At 40.9% G+C, this 17,103-nt stretch overlaps 1 protein-coding gene across 7 annotated transcripts in view; it reads left to right on the top strand.

Moving 5' to 3' along the window:
* Positions 1-17,103, top strand: part of MFHAS1 (multifunctional ROCO family signaling regulator 1) — a 59,245-nt gene that overhangs the window by 25,582 nt on the left and 16,560 nt on the right. Inside the window, exons 2-3 of one of the 7 annotated variants that reach the window (XR_013541336.1) lie at positions 8,505-8,564; positions 10,148-10,555. The exons of 1 other annotated variant lie outside the window; for it this stretch is intronic. Coding sequence is in view for 2 of the 6 variants with exons in the window: in XM_078384793.1 (XP_078240919.1) it covers positions 8,505-8,635 (131 nt within the window). In the remaining 4 variants the exon portion in view is untranslated. Of the gene's footprint in view, positions 1-8,504; positions 8,791-10,147; positions 10,556-17,103 lie in introns of all 7 variants that reach the window. 5 more of the 7 variants (XR_013541334.1, XR_013541332.1, XR_013541333.1 and 2 more) reach the window with 5 other exon arrangements.

The raw sequence follows: 17,103 nt of genomic DNA, 5'->3' as shown, positions 1-17,103 counted from the left end.
ATACTCACCTCAGAGGATGGGGACACACCGTTGGTGCCTCTGTATTCCTCAGGAGTCTATAAGTCACATCAGTGCCTTAGAGCTCCTAACAATCTTCAAGGCCTTCCAAGCATTCCGTCAACTGATTCGTGGAAGAACAGTTGAAGTAGCAACCAGCAACACGTCCACCATGCATTACATCAATGAGCAGGGAGGCACATGTTCATCTTTTCTACTCTTCCTCACATTGCAGCTCTGGGTGTGGTGCATCAAATACACAATCCACACAGTTGCAGTTGATCTCACTGGGTCCAACAAGACAGCCTCAGCAGAACTACAGTCGTCTCCCATGAATGGCAGCGCCATCAAGATGTCTTCGCCATGCTTGTAGAGTGATGCAGTGTTCCTGTCAGAGATCTGTTTGCTACATGGTTTTGCCAGCAGGGCAGCTATAGGTGTCGGCTCCAAAGGTGACACCTTCACAGTCCCATGGACAAATGGCCTTCAGTAATTGTCCCCCCTCACCCCCCAGTGGAGCATCACAAAGCTCCATGAGCAACCAGTGTACACCTCACTGAAAATGCCATGGCCACCAAGGCAGCCCTGGTTTGCCTCCCTACTTAAGCTATCCAGAGATCAGTTCATTCACCTGCCTGACAAGCTGGATCTTACTACCAGTCACATGGGCAACTTCTATTGTTCCACCTAACAGCATGGAGAATATAGCTGTCCAGTCCTATACCTGAGGGAACCGCATAAATAACTTACATCCTTAAAATAGAACTAGGGCTGTAGCTCCTGATTTATATGTATTCCTCTTGCTCTCTAGCCAGGATAAAGAACGTTTCCTGGATCCTACTTTTCAGGTAGATCCAGTTCATTGTTAACATACTGCTGCGACTGAGGCTCCATGATTTTTTTCCTCCTCATTTGTGACCCTGGCAATAGAACTTGTCCCCTGAATGTTCCTGACCACCCTACGTTAGTTGGAATGTTGTTCTTGTTTAGTTGTTTAGTTGTGTCTGACTCTTTGTGGCCCCATGGACCAGAGCATGCCAGGCCCTCCTATCTTCCACTGCCTCCTGGAGTTGTGTCAAATTCATGTTGGCAGCTTTGATGACACTGTCCAACCATCTCATCCCCTGTCGTCCCCTTATCCTCTTGCCTTCACACTTTCCTAACATCAGGGTCTTTTCCAAGGAGTCTTCTCATGAGATGGCCAAAGTATTGGAGCCTCAGCTTCAGGATCTGTCCTTCCAGTGAGCACTCAGGATTGATTTCCTTTAGAATGGATAGGTTTGTTCTCCTTGCAATCCAGGGGACTCTCAAGAGCCTCCTCCAACACCACAATTCAAAAGCATCAGTTCTTCGGCGGTCAGCTTTCTTTATGGTCCAGCTCTCACTTCCGTAAATCACTACAGGAATAACCATAGCTTTGACTATGCAGACCTTTTGTTGGCAAGGTGATGTCTCTGCTTTTTAAAATGCTATTGAGGTTTGTCATTGCTTTCCTCCCAAGAAGCAGCTGTCTTTCAATTTCATGGCTGCTGTCACCATCTGCAGTGATCAGGGAGCCCAAGAAAGTAAAATCTGTCACTGCCTCCATCTCTTCCCTTTCTGTTTGGCAGGAGGTGATGGGACCAGTGGCCATGATCTTAGTTTTTTTATGTTGAGCTTCAGACCGTTTTTTGCCCTCTTTCACCCTCATTACAAGGTTCTTTAATTTCTCCTCACTTTCTGCCATCAGAGTGGTATCATCTGCATATCGGAGGTTGTTGATATTTCTTCCAGCAATCTTAATTCCAGCTTGGGATTCCTCCAGTACGGCCTTTCGCATGATGTATTCTGCATATAAATTGAATAAGCCGGGGGACAATATACAGCCTTCTCGTACTCCTTTCCCAATTTTGAACCAATCAGTTGTTCCATATCCAGTTCTAATTGTTGCTTCCTGTTGGAATACCTGTATTCAAAGACTGTAACTGTGTAGTTTTCCTCACCTTTCCCCCACTGCATTATATGATTTGCACCTGATAGGTACAGAGATATTCACACTGACACATGGAGGCACAAATCTGCTTCCTTGACTGAATATTATTAACGAAACATTCTGATGTGCCAGTTTTATTTTTGTGACTGATCTGTGATTAGCTAATTATTACGTTTTAATTGTGTTAACAATATGAACCAAAGGCACTCTCCTGTTTTGTTTGTTTATAACGGTATTTCTTGGATGCCTTCCTAAGCGAAGGCTCACAACAGTTAAAATCAGTACACTTCCCTAGTCAACAAGAAAAGCAATCAAACCATGTAATTCTGATGCTGAGGGAGTGATGTTTTTTTCCCAATCAGTGCCTTTGTGGTGTTTTAACAGAAGACCTTTCCCGGGAATAGAAGTGCTTCTTTCTTATTATTTCTCATTTTTCTGAAATGGCGTGTGGCCGGGGGGGAGGGGTCTCTGATGGTGGCTGACATGCCTCAGAAAGAATGCGCTGTCCAAACATGTATGGGTTGAAAGAAGTCTAGCCAGTGAGTAAAGCAAAAGGATTTTTAGTGCTTCCTCCCTCCCCCCCATCACCACCCTTTTGAGAGGAAGAGGACCCAGGAGTCGTCTCTGGCAGTCTGACCTTTCCTGACTTTGATCTCCAAAGCATGTTTAATTCCTCGTGGACTCCAGTAGGGCTTAATTCAGCCAGACAGGAAAATTATTTTTTTCCTCCTTTTAGAATGAGTTTATATAATGCTTCGCATGGATTACTTCAGGCATGTGGCAGACTTTATACTGTAACGGGGGAAGAAAGCCCTCGGAGAAACAAATTAGGAAGCGGCAAACGGGTCATAAATGCAGGGTGATCATCCCAAACTGTATTGCTACTGTAGTGGCTCTTCCAGGGTGGGTCAGGGCTCCCTGTTGCTACCAGGACTGTAGTAGGGAGCAGAAAGAAGCATGCAAAAAAAGGACAATAGTTGGAGCTTGGAAATACCATATTAATTTTAATGTGTTAATATAAAGTTTTAAAAAAAAAAAAAACCCAGTAAGGCAAAATATCATCTAATCTAATGTATTCAAGGTAGCATTTTAAAGGTAACATTAATGAGGTATTTACTTGTACAAGTCATGAATACCCAGGACTGTGGTATCTGCTGAGGGAATGTGGATGCACAATTCATAGCTCCCACCCTAGGATGAGGCGCTTTTACAAAAGCAGTTCTCTGGCAGAACGGTTGCTAAATACAAAACAGGATACTAAAAGAGCCACTTCTTTAAAAAAAAGTACTGTAGTCCCTAGCTTTACTCTGCCTTGCACAGCTATAACAACTTAATTGTCACAGCAGCCAATTTCATACCGTAGCTGTCACCTCCATGGCACATCCGCTTAATGGAAAACTATGGGCTTCCAGCCTGTCATGGATAATTTAGTTTCCAGAATGCATTTATAAGTTCACATTTGGAGCAAAACTAGTTTCTGAGTGCAAATGGAGGATTAACTTGGAGTGGCTTATGTGGCCCCTCCCGCTAAGCACAGTTATCCCTGGAGAAATTTTCAAAGAGATGTCTCTTGCATTAGCTCTGACACAGTAAGCATGCAGTCCTGTGACTCTTGTAAACCTTGAGAAACGTAGTAAACATATAAAGTTGGTCTTCATCTTTGGAAGATTCTCAAAAGATAGTATGAAAACAAGTCTTAGGCATGGGCAGCACAGAGGTTATAATGAATTTATCTTTCTCGGCTTGTTTGCAAAGCCAGTTTATTATGACCATGAGAGAAGATGCAGAATTACTAAAGCAGTGTTTCCCAACTTTTTTCAAGTCTTGACCTCCTTTTACAATAGCTAAGTAACCCTTGCAACATTTACACGAAAAGGCATTTTAATGGCATAAAGAAAACACATTAAAAACAGATTTTCAGTATATAATTCTAACCTAATATTTAATCTGATGGTTGTACTTGCATCTGGGCAGCCAGCTTCAAAATTCACTCCCCCTCCCAACAATCCCTTAAATGGGCTCTGGGAGTTGGAGGTGATGGGGATAAAATTGGATTTTACTGAGGAAGAGTGAGTTTTCCCTCAGAAAGGGAACTATTGCCATTTTCATTCTCCCTTCAAGCGGTGGCTTCACTACGCCCACCTCCTCAGTCATCCTCCCTAAGATGTCTCTTTGGAATAACTCTAAAGCAACAATGGTTCTAATAAAAAATGAGCTGGTTGGATAGCTCAGTGAGTGAAGTTAAGTAAGTAAGTAAGTAAGTAAGTAAGTAAGTAAGTAAGTAAGTAAGTAAGTAAGTAAGTAAGTAAGTAAGTAAGTAAGTAAGTAAGTAAGTAAGTATCCAGCTGTGGAGCCAGAGGTTGAGAGTTAGATTTCCCAGCATGCCTCCCAGGAGAAAGAGCCACCCTGTGCGGTCTTGAGCAAGCTGCAGAGTCCCAGGATGCCCCCAGAAGAAGGGAAGTAGTAAACTACTTCTGAGTATGCTCTTCAAATGGAAAATGCTGAGAAGAATCACCATAAGTCAGAATTGGCTTGACAGCGTATAATTGTGATTATTTTTAAAATAACACAGAAAATAGAGGGAAAATAAAGGGATGTTGCACATTTTTCCATCCTTTCTGATCAGTGTGTTTTTTTAATTGTGGTTCAACTGAGCCAAGAAGTTGTGGCTTTCAGCGAGGAATTGTGGAGGTTGTTTCTCTGACCTATTTAGCACAGAAAATTTGATAAAGCAATTTTCTCTCCTTAAAACACATGGATCAACGTGAGAGTTCCTGTCTTTTACTAATGCTATTATGACTTATTATTAGCCACTGATTTTTATTAAGATGAAAAATTTCCATCTCCAAACCAAGCTTGTATAATATGGTCTAATCTCACTATATAGTGCAAAATGCTTCTGTATGTACTTCTTGAATGTTGACTTTTACATTGGGAATTCTAGGGTAGAAAGGATGAATGAACAAAATTCCCTTAGAAAGTACTTTCCCCCTTGATGCCACCTCATCCAGAAATGTCCTTTTCTCTGCAGCCAGCAGGTGTAGGAGAGTGTTGAATGTGTCCTAGACCCTCCTTTAATTTCATGGCAGATGAGTGATTTTGAGGCCCATCACTCCCAGCTGTATTCTACAGAAACATGGACAAGCACTATTCATTTGTTTATCTTTTCTTCTTAAGCCTCTTCATTCTCCAAGACTGGATGGGTCACTAGTGTGAGTCAGCTCAAACGATCATGTGTTCAGTGGGTTTAAATATTCATCTTCTGGAGGTTAATCAAACAGGGTTTAATCAGCACTGTTGTGGAGCAGAAGGATGCACAACAACTTGTCCGAACTGCTAAAATCAAATGTAGCCTTCAGATGTGGACATACATATATCCTAGGATAGTGAGAGATCCCTTGAGTATGATGTGAGGAAATTGATAAGCAATTTGCTAACTTCTTATGCAAAGCAAGAGAAAGCAGTCGTCTTAGTACAGTGGTGCCTCGCTTAACAACGTTAATTCATTCCAGCGAAATCGCTGTAGAGCGAAAAAGTCATAAAGCAAAATTTTAAAAGCCCATTGAAATGCATTGAAAACCTTTCAATGTGTTCCAATGGGCTGAAAACTCACAGTCCAGCGAAGATCCTCCATAGGGGCGGCCATTTTCCATTCCTGTGCAGTGAGGAATCCGTCCCTAAGCACAGCGGGGAGGGGGCATTTTCTTATACAGCTGGTGGCCATTTTCTTATACAGCTGGTGGCCATTTTGAAACCCGACAATCAACTGTTTTTGATCGTTGTAAAGCAAAAATCGGTTCCTGAAGCAGGGAACCGATCATCGCAAAGTGGTTTTTGCCCATTGGAATCATCGTTCTGCGATCACAAAAACCTCACCGTCAAGCGGATTCGTCATTAAACGGGGTAGTTGTAAAACGGGGCACAGCTGTATAAGGGAATCACAAAGCTTCAATATTTAATGATGGTACTAGAACATGCCCACTTCCCATTTTACTAAAATATGGGATTTTGTTTCCTTCCTCCTATTAAATTTGTAATAATTACCTTTGCAGTGCAATCATCTTTGGGCTGAAGCATTTTTCACTTGGGAGAATCTGACATCCTCTTAGTTGGAAAAGTGTGAAACAGTTGGTGCTGCCAGAAGCCGTGCCAGGGAATAGGTTGGAAGTAAAGACTAAGGGATTATTGCTTAGTTCAGGAAAGAGTTGCATGCAGACAAGTTTCTGTTGTAGAGGTCTGGTGCTTGTTAGCTCTCCTCTTCTAAAAAGGAAGAGGAGCTTTCAGGGCTGCAAATGAAATTTGAGACTTGCAGATGTTACTCAAGAGAGATTAATATTAAACACTACCAGGCGTTTTGGATCAAACTAGCTTCTGGGAAGTCAACAGGCGTGGTTCCTGTCCTGTTGTTTGCTCCTGGTATTTAGATGTACACTAAGCCTGAAAGTGTTACTTAGCTATGATGGCTAATAGCCTTTAGCAGACAACTCTCAGATAATTTGCCTTGTTCTGCTTTAATCTGTCTCAGATACTGGCCAATCATCATTTAACAGTTCTGTGTTAACTATACAATATGTAAAATAACTATTTTTGTCTGTTCTGAATTAATTTGCTGAATTTAGGGTGCGACTATACTGTTGAATTAAATTGGGAGCTTTAATTCAGCTTTTTAAAAGAAATCAATATAAGGTCACATGTTGTGTCAGTGTGTGCATCCTCACGGAAGCTGGCTTCCTCCCAGTTCAGGAACTCTGCAGAGCCAGGGGGAGGGGAGGGTGTAGGTTCAGGGGAATTTCAAAGACGTGGCATCAATCCAGAGAGGGAAGCTGAGCAGTGCAGGTTCCCCAGCAGGATTTGAAGCCACCCTCGCTCCATGGCAGAGGAGGTAGTCTCAGCTCTCCCGGAAATTGTGGGGACAAGAATCCTAAGTTTCAGTGCAGCTGCAGGGGGTAATAGTGTCAGCAGCAACAGCCTATCCCCATCTCCTCACATTTTTAAATATTCATATAAGTTTTGAACTGGCATAGCGATAGATCGATGCAGCGTTCAAATAGAAACAGGCGGGGGTGGGAAAGAAGCGTTTGGACTGCAGGGTATTCCGCAGTCCAAAATCACTTCCTTATACTTGACACCTGTTTTTGGCAAACCCCACCAGATCCCCACAGACACTATTTACTCAGACACAAGAGTTCACACATGCCAAAAGAAGTTTAAAAAATCAAGGCATATCACAAACCCCCTTATGGGGTTTTTTAAAACCTACTTTCCCCCCCCTCAAAATTGCATGCTTAGCTGTGCGCTATGTAGTTGGATATTTTAAAATCGATTTAAAGCATAGTGAACTCAACACAAAAACAGGAGCATTATGACATTTAGCTGTGCCCTTACTTATTGAACTTACTGACAATTTAACTTCACTAATGGTAGCAGGTAGCCAAGATTGCCCACAGACTGCTGTTGCCCCACTGTCATGGCTCTTTGACTTAACCTTTCCTTTGTCTTCACTTATCCTTAAATTTCATGACTCAGTAAAGACTCAAAAAACTTCCGTGTCCTAATCCAATAATCCCTAAACCTCACTTTTTCTTTACATGACTGAAGTACTTTTTTATTTGCTGAGAGACGACCCAGTTTGGACCCTAACATGGTTCACTTTCTCATTTAATGTTTCAAGTAGTGCTTTTCCATTTCACGGCGAAACCCTCAGTATTCTGAGGAACTTGGAAACTTGCTCTCTCGTGAGCCATCTGAGTTAGTTCTAGTCACAAAACAAAATGTAAAAGAACTACAGAATACATGGGTGTGGGAGCAGCAATATCTTTCAGCTATTAAGTATAATTCCCCAACTATTTTGTCTTATTTTATCTTGCCACCTAGCCTGATGAAGAATAATGGTGAAATCTAAATCTTGCACAATATTATGGAATTATAATTTGTCCTAATAGTGCTGGCATACATTTGAAGTAGTAAATTTAAGCATTCATGTTGACATACCATTTTCTCCATTAATTTAATTCATATATCAGGAACATTATTTTGATATGACTAGGAATTTTGATAGAAGCACTCTGAAAGCACACACCGTATTTTTCGCACCATAAGACGCACCTTTCCATAAGACGCACCAATTTTTTAGGAGAAGAAAACAGGAAAATATAATCTGTTTTCTTCGCTCCATAAGATGCACAGACTTTCCACCCCCCTGTTTTGTGGGGGAAAAGTGTGTCTTATGGTGCGAAAAATACGGTATATTAATATACATGTCTCAAGTCTCCCTATTTGTCTGGAGGGGACAAGTGATGAGAAGGGGGAAAGCAAATGACAGACATTCACATTTGTCAAGAATCGTTTGTCATCTTTCAGCTATATTTCTTCCAAAGTCGAATTCCTGTTGAGCAGTGTTTGTGTGTTACATGATGGCTCTTCAAATAGTTAAGGCCATTTTCACTGCCGTTTCCCTGTATCCAACTTTGAATGTATCTTACTTGCAAATCAAGATCTGAAACTGAACACTGCCTATCTCTCTTGTTTCTCCTAGGAGAGTTACTGAGTCAGCCCAGGCCAGAGGGATTAACTGAGATCATCTGTCCGAAGAATGGTAACGAGCGCGTGAATGTGGCTTTAGTTTACCCCCCTACACCGACAGTGATCAGCCCTTGTTCCAAGTGACCTCTGGAAGACGCCTGCTTTTGCCCCCTGTGTAAGGACACACCAAACACCCTTTAATCAAACAAAGCCCTTACTAAGCATTTTTGGAAACGTGCAGCCCAGAGATGGTTCTGATTATTTTGAGGGGCCTGGATGTCACAGCTTGGGAAATAAAGGTATAGTGAGGTTGTTTCTGTTGTGAATGTGGAATATTTACAATGCTGATGTTTTGTTTTTGTTTTGTTGTTTGTTTGTGTTGCAGTTGTGTGTGTATGTGTGCGCGTGTGCTAGAACATTACACTGAAACTAAATCTAGATTGAGGACTATCCTTCCATGAGGTTTCTTGGTTTTCTTTTGTGGAATTTACACAAACGAGTATAGCACTGAATGCAAATAGACTATTTCAACCTGTTTGTGATATCTGTGCTTGGCAGATTTACATATACATTAAATTCTGCTACAGCTTATATTATGAGCAGGAAGTGATCTAGGGTGTACTCCGGAGGAAACCTTCACTAGGAAGCAGCTCACAGTTACTAGCACATGGTTTTGCCAACACACTTTCCTAAAGGGCCGCAGGAAGTGGTTCCAGCATATTGCTGGTAATGTGTGCACCAAGTAACTATGACAGTAACGTGCAGCATAGACACAGCATGGCATTCCATTTTAGAATTTCTACTAAGACAGTTACAGCAGAGAAAAGATATATTTCAAAGCGAAGTTATCCTTAATTCAATTAACCTTTGATCGCAACAGTTCTTACTAATATCCAGTGCATCAACCCCTATAAGTATCCTAATAACATAATCAGTGAGTAAAGAATGCGTGTCATAAGTAGAGATGGGGTATTCGTATATGAATATCCCCCCGCGGGTGCAGATAACGAGGGTCCACCCCCCTGGGGTTAGACCGACCACTCACGATTCTGCTGCCGCCACCGGCTGCACAGAGCCTTCCTATCACACCGTTGCTCATGATAAATTAGCCAATCCTGGCAGAAGGTGGGATGATGAGCCTCTCTGCCAGGTCACAGAGTGGCTAATCCATCATGAACAATGGAGAGATACGAAGGCTCTGCGGACCCTCATTGTCTGCACCTATGAGGGGATATTCGAATACGAATACCCGCATCTCTAATCATAAATTGATTTCTAATTTTCATAAAGGCCAACTAGAAAGGATTACTTACTGCAAATCCAAGTTGTCTTGACAACCATTCCTGGTTATTCTTTGATGGAGGAGAAATCTACCAAGTGTATTCACCATAGTAGCCATGTACAGAGGTCAAATGGCTCTGAATTTCAGGAGGTGCCCATCATCATCACACCCATCACACCCAGCACACGAACTTCATTGGAAGTAGACAGTTGGCCTATGCTGGGTTTTCATGACAAAGAACCATTTATTTTACCTAGTTGTCCTTAACTTTGAGTTTGATCTTGGTTCTTGCATGGGTAAAAGAATAGAATTTGTGTTTGGAATCATAGCCATGCTGGACTTGAGGCTTACATCTGCCTTTTTCTAACATACAGATTGATGGGAACCGAAATGCGGAACGTTGTACATTGAACTGGACACACATGTGAAGTCTGCCCAAATTGATTCTCAAGATCAATTGGGCTCAGAGTGTGTGTGTTCCCAGAAACTCTCTGCATTGGCTTATTGAAGGAGGAAACACAGCAAAGCATCCCTTTCTTGACTTAGTCTTGAACTTATATACACTATATTCTAAAGGCTCTGGAAGGTTTTAATTGCTTTACAAGAACCAAAACAAGAGCATTGTTGGCTAACAATGATGCGCCGAGCTTGAAAACTCCGTGAACTTTGTCTGGACCCACTGATGAATGTAAGAACTTTTTCAATACGGTCACCATTTAGGTGGACCTGAAGATGTACCTGATTAAAAGGAATTATTGGCAACTTTGGTGGTTCCCATGCAGGTCAGTCTTGTGTTTGTCACTCTGTTCTTCAAGGTTTCTTCCATGTTTTCTTGGGCATCTACAGTTAGCTTCTTCTGCAGACAAGAGACCTGCCACGAAGGATTTGCTCTCCATATGTGATTCTCAGTTCCATTTGAGCAACAGGAAGGATGATCTCGGGACTATATTATGCCTAGGTACTGGCCTGATATGTTCTCCTGTGGGCTCCAGCTCAACTGTCTATCCTTGTTAGGCACTAGTACTAGCCTAAGTTGCCTTTATCAGCTTGGCAAGGAATCAAGAAAAACTTACACATACTTTTTCCAAGTGTATGAAAATAGAAGTTACACTCTCAGTCCCCATGCAAATCAGTCCAATATTCATTCAAACTACATCATCAATAAAAATCTTCTTTGAAAGTTAGTTATGCAATTAATATTATACAGTAAATAAACAGAGCTGGATGTTTATAGATAAAGTAAGACAGCACAGGTATGTAGCCAGGTAATATATATGAACACCTCACGATTAAGTACTTATTAAAGAGAGGGGAAAGTGCCACTCTGTACTGCAGAACAACAAATAAAGATAATCTAGAAGGTTACTGAAGTTCAAGATGTCACTTAAAACCACCATGAACATTAAACACGTTAGTGGACTTTGCTTGACCTGATGTGATCCGACGAAAAACACTTATGCACCCAACAAGCATTTCCGTCTCACATAAACCTGTTTTTTTTTCCTTACCCTTTGTCCTAGTCTTTTCTGTCTTGCTCTCTCTCTCTTCCCTCAGCTTGTTCACAGTTTAGCTTAACTGCTAGTGTTAACAGCTATTTCCAGATTTCCACAAGTTCTGTACTCAGCCCCCTTCCTGTACAGGAAAAAAAATGTTTATAGAAATTATCACAGGTCTTCCATCAGGGTTTACTTTCATGCAAACAACAAGCTATCATAGATAGAACCTAATGAAGAAATCTTCATTTTGGCTAGTGAAAACCCAAGCAATACCTTTTCAAGGGGCGATTTTTTTTTCATTTCGCCTGAAGAGTCAGTTATGTATGTCACTTAAAATATTACACCTATATGGATAAGTAAACTGTTTCTGGGATTAAATATTCTCAAAAGGAAAATAGATTTATGTGGGTTTCAAGTAAATCTGAGGTTTGCTGATACTTTTTTCTTTAGTAAAGTTAATATTCATACTTAGGTTGTTGTTCTTAAATGTTTTTTGGGGGGTGCTTTTGTGCTTTTTTAGGATGGATATAAAAAGATTACTCTGACTTCAAAGATACAGGGTGGCCCTAGGATTGGACAGATGATGGTGGCCTTTCTCCATTATCAGATTCTAGGATTAAAAGAAAGATAACTCTTATTATAATACTTTGACTACAGTATCAAAAAAGTATGTATTATCAAATTGCCCATTGTCCCTTGGTTGTTTCACCAAACAAAGGCACAAGCAACATGTCTTTCAGCTGCCATACTGTTGATTGCATCAACAGTATGTATTATTAATAATAAAGGTCCAGGCAATGTGTCATTTTAAATAGAACCAAATAAAAGTTGTTTATTATTACAGGTGATGAAGATACAATCAATGTTTTTAACTGTTAACCAAATATCCAACTTCATCCATTCTATTATTTTATTTTTTATTGTGTTTTAATATTGCTGTTTATATTATTGTTAGCCGTCTAGAGTGGCCTGGTTGCCAGATGGTGGTGGTGGGTATAAATCTAATAAATAAAGAAAGAAACAAATAAACAAACAAATGGCCAACCCTCTCTCTCCTACAGACTCCCAATTCCAGTCCTCAATCCTGTCTCCCCTTCCTGCAGAGATGCTTATATATCGTGACTCCGCCTCTCCAGCACTCTCATTGGTACATGCAAATAGCTTATTAATATTCATGACCTGGGAGTCACCACACCCATGTCTCAAAGTTAGGGGGGGGAACACTTTCATGCATTACAAATTACACAGAATCAGAGTGGATCAGAATCAATGTTTTTTTTAGAAAATTGAATTGATTTAAATCACAATTTTTTAAAAAATCAAATTTTATATAAATTGTCAAAAAATCCCATTTTTAAAATATAAATTGTGACTCAAATCAAATTCACCCCACCCAGAATTACATGAGGGTTTTTTTGTAATTTTTAAGTGATCCGGTAACAGTAGCATGCATGCCATAACTTTGTTTCTTCAAATTATAGGACTCCAATGGCCTCAAACATTTGTCCTTGTGTAATTCTCCATCTTCTGGTGATTACCTGATGCACCAGTTTAATAAGAATCCATATAAATATACTGTATAAATTGTGAATGATATGAAGTCACTGACATGAATATTACAATCTGCTACTACTTCTAAACAAATGTACCTATAACTGAAAGCTTTACTGCAAGTTTGTTGCAGGAAGCAGAAGAATCTACAAAAGAAAGGTTGTCATTATAGGAAAAGAAATACAGTACATTTGTAATACTTACTTTTCCTTCCTGTTACAGCAATATCCTCAAATAAAAATTATCTTCGTAAACAGATGTATAACTGGGAGGACCACCACTACCAATTTGAAATCTGCCCTCAGTTTCAAATTGTCGGCTACTATTAAAACTCTAATTAAACAGCTGCCAGTGTTAGATGTATTAAACCTCACAGTGCCACAGATAACAACCCTGAAGTCGTATCTAAACACCAGATCTATTTTGGAATTGATACAGACAAACGTAAAATTAAAAAGCAAAAATTCCTTTCTGTATAATGAAACATAAAAGAGGGGGAACCAACCAAATCTGCTCAGCCTTTTTGTTTTTTTGAGTGTGTGTATGTTTGTGCATGTGTCCACGTGCACAGATTCTTATCTAGCTAGTTGTTAGCTTAATTTGTCTGCTAGCCACCCACAGATCTGGATTCTTTTCAGGCTTAGAGATTAGAAACATTTGTGAAGTGCAGGCATAAGTGGATATACTGTATTTTGTTTTGAAGTGGATATGTTTTATCCTGAAGAATAACTCAAATGTAACATTTAGATCGTGTCTTACAGGAGGAACAATTGCTGGCAGTTTAAGAGAGGAATTTCGTTACTAAACTGGTGCTTGCTATCAAGTCACTGAAATAAAGCACAGAATGCCATGTTAATGGTTGGTTGTTGAACTGTGCCATTACTCTGAGCATGTTCTCACATAAACTAATCCAATGGTTCCCAATCTTGGGTCCCCAAATGTTATCAGACTGCAACTCCCAAAATCCTGGCCAGCACAGGTAGTGGTGAAGGCTTCTGGGAATTGCTGTCCAAGTACATTGGGGGACCCTAGGTTGGGAACTGCTGCACTAACCTATTAACTTGACAGCATATTGCTATTATAATAATAACAATAATTTAACAGTCCGGAAATTGACTCAACCCAATACAGTTGTAACACCCTCAAACAACGTGAAAAGCAAGACAAATCCTATAAAAGAGGTTAGTGAGTGTCACACCATTTGCCTTCTGGCTGTGTTAAAAAAGGTAATTTGAGCCATTATGTAAATCAGCTGTAAAACTGATAAGATCTTTTAAGGAAGGGGATTTCATATGAGATAATACCAAGTAAAGGAAGAGTCGTGCTTCTGGGGAAAAAAATTACCTCTGAAGGGAGTGGTGTTCAAAATGAAAAATAAACCATTCTTCTCAAGTCCTTAACTGTCTTACCCACATCGCCCGTTTTTGTTGTTGTTCTGTTGTGTCCATGATTCAGTACACTAGATAGTAAATAAAAATATTTGATTTTAAGCAGCAGAACAAGCATCATACAAACAAACATGTTCAAGCAGCTGGATGCTAATAGTTTAACAGAACAACAAAAAAGTTGTCTCTAAATAGGGAAATAATCTGAAACTTCTCAGGGAAGAATTTCCACAGAACTGAAGCGATCGTGTTTTCAGCCAAATTCCTGGCCATCAGTCAGAGAACCAACAGCCAGGTCTGCTGCTCAGATGTCTGTGTTGGTGAGTGAACTAACATAAAACAGATAGTCATGGAAAACCAGAAATTGCTGGGACAGGAATATATGTATATGAGGGTTCGTGTTCAGGCTCCAATTTTTCTTCAAATAAATTGACAGACTTCTTTGGTTTGGAAATAGGAGTAACGTTTATTGGATTGTTTAACAAATAACCTGTGTTAACCAAGGTATTCCAACCATTTCCTCCCTCTAACAGCTGGTTAGATGGGGGCTTCCAAGTCTTCAGCCTTAAAGGGGTTACATTCCTGAGTGTTCCAGGGACCCGGCCAGTCCAGAGCAAAGTCTGAGTTCAATAACTGTCCTGCCCCCCCTTCCAGTAAGGGGACTGTATCTTCATCCCGGTCGTCGGTCCAGACCTGGTCTCGTGAGGAGGAATCCTCTGTCCAAAGTCTTCCAAGGGACCCCTCTGCTGTATCTGCATCATCCGCCATTCTAATCTTTCTCTCCTCCCGTTCCACCTTTTCCTTCTCTTCCCTTAACTTTCTTCTCCACTCTTTTGTCTCTCGGTCTCCCCAATAATATGGTTTAGGGGTACTCTCATTCCTCCCTTCTCTCATCCACCTCCTCCTTTGGGACTCTTAGTTTTTCCACCTTCCCCGTCCATGGATCTTCCAACCAGATCCATTCCCAACCACGAGGCAGGTTCCTGTTTCCCCTTTTTATATGTACAAGCCCTGCCTCTACCCGGGGCTGTCGTTTCGTTCCTGCCAAAACGTTCCCGCTTTCGCTAACAGTCGTTCCTTTTAACTTCTCTCCTACGATCCCTGGGTCTGTTCCGGGTGGTCCTCTCTTCCTGGGAGGGGGAATATAGGTGGTGTTTGCACTTCTTTGTCAGCAGAGGGTGGGAGGGACAGCACTCCCATGAGAGGAATCTTGCTCTCAATGTCAGTCTTACCAGGAGATTCTGCTTCCATGAACTGTTTCATAAAATCTGAAAAAAAAGTAGCACTGAAAGGGACCCCAAAGATCACTGAGTCCAGCCTCTTTGCGAGTGCAAGGGAATCCACAGCTAAAGCATCCCTGATGGGTAGCCATCCAGCCTCTGCTTAAAGACTCTCCAGTGAAGAAGAGTCCATTATTACCCTTGAGGCATTTGATTCCACTGTGGATTGGCTCGCAATACATTTTCGAATGTTTAGTTGAAATCTCCTTTCTTGTAACTTGAATCCATTACTTCTGGTCCTGTCTTCTAGGGCAGTGGTTCCCAGCACTGTTGGGTAACCCAGGCATTCTTGGACTGCAACTTGCAGAAACCCTGGTCAGCACAGCTAGTAGTGAAGGCTTCTGGAAATTGTAGTCCAAGAACATCTGGGTTACCAAGGGTTGGGAGCCACCGCTCTAGGGCCACAAAAACGACAACAACCACCCAGCCTTCTCCATCTTCCATGTGACAGCTGTTTACATACATGGAAGATGACTATCATATTGCTCTTCAGCATTCTCTTTTCTATGCTAAAGGTGTTAAGTTAAATTATTCTCTCCTCTTTGGAGCACATTTCATGCAGCCTCAGGTAACAGGGCTCCCTAATCTCCTCCTTTACTAACAATCTTCATGAAGGCGAGAGTATTTTGTCCAGGAGATGTGCGTGTGTGTGTGTGTGTGTAAAGCAGAAAATTATGTGCAACTCATCCTAGTAAATCCTAGTCTGCTTGTAAGAACTCTGATGCACTCAGTGGATCCTTGGCCTTCCCCTGTAAGGACTTCTGCAGGGAGACGTTTGTGCTTGCCCTCATGCTTGAATCATACTTCCTGAGTCCTTTAGAAGGATTGAGTCAGGACTTTTTGGGCTTAGGAAATGCTGCCACCGCCTTTTTCCTCAGTTCATGGACTTTAGCTTGCAATGAAACAACCGCTTCTTATTCAGTTACGTGTGCATAGAATTGTATACAAGACAAATCATTCTGACAGTATAAAACACGCTCAACTTTTTTCACCTCCTCTTTTCAGCTTAATCTTCAGGTTCCAGTATGCATTTTGTTTCCTGATGATTTGAAGAGTGTCTCCGTCTGTCTGTTGTCTTCCGTAAGCTAGGACGTGGAGGAGCTGAGCAAATCCTACCCTGCTAGAGTTATAACACCCAAAATCTGACTAAGAAGGCCTAGATCAGGGATGAGCAGGATATTGATTATAAGCTCCTAAAAGCTTCTTGAGCTTCTTTTGAGAAACGAAAATGCTTTGTTTTAGGCTGGTTGCCTTACAAACAGGAAATGTGCTTCCCTGGCATTCTTGCTGTCTTCTTTCCATTGCTTGGACTGGATTTGGCAGTCCTTTATAGGTCTGTGGAGCAAATGAACCATGGCCACTGTCTCTTCTACTTCTCTTCTACAGTTTTACCTGTCTTTAAGCACACGTGTAACATCTTAAAGCTCTTTGTGTCTGTCACCAATTTCGTTAGCATGCTTGGAGTATCTGCCATCAGGATCAAATTGATTTAAATCATAGTTTAAAACATGATTTAAACTTTATGAAATCAGATTTGTTTGACAGTTTAAATTTTAAAAATTAATTTTTCAAAAAATATAAATTGTGATTTAAATCAATCTGATTTTTTTTTTTAAAA

This window comes from Pogona vitticeps, chromosome 2, assembly GCF_051106095.1.
Source record: "Pogona vitticeps strain Pit_001003342236 chromosome 2, PviZW2.1, whole genome shotgun sequence".
NCBI lineage: Eukaryota > Metazoa > Chordata > Lepidosauria > Squamata > Agamidae > Pogona > Pogona vitticeps.
The sequence above is the reverse complement of the archived record's forward strand: the minus strand, read 5'-3'. Positions and strand labels throughout refer to the sequence as shown.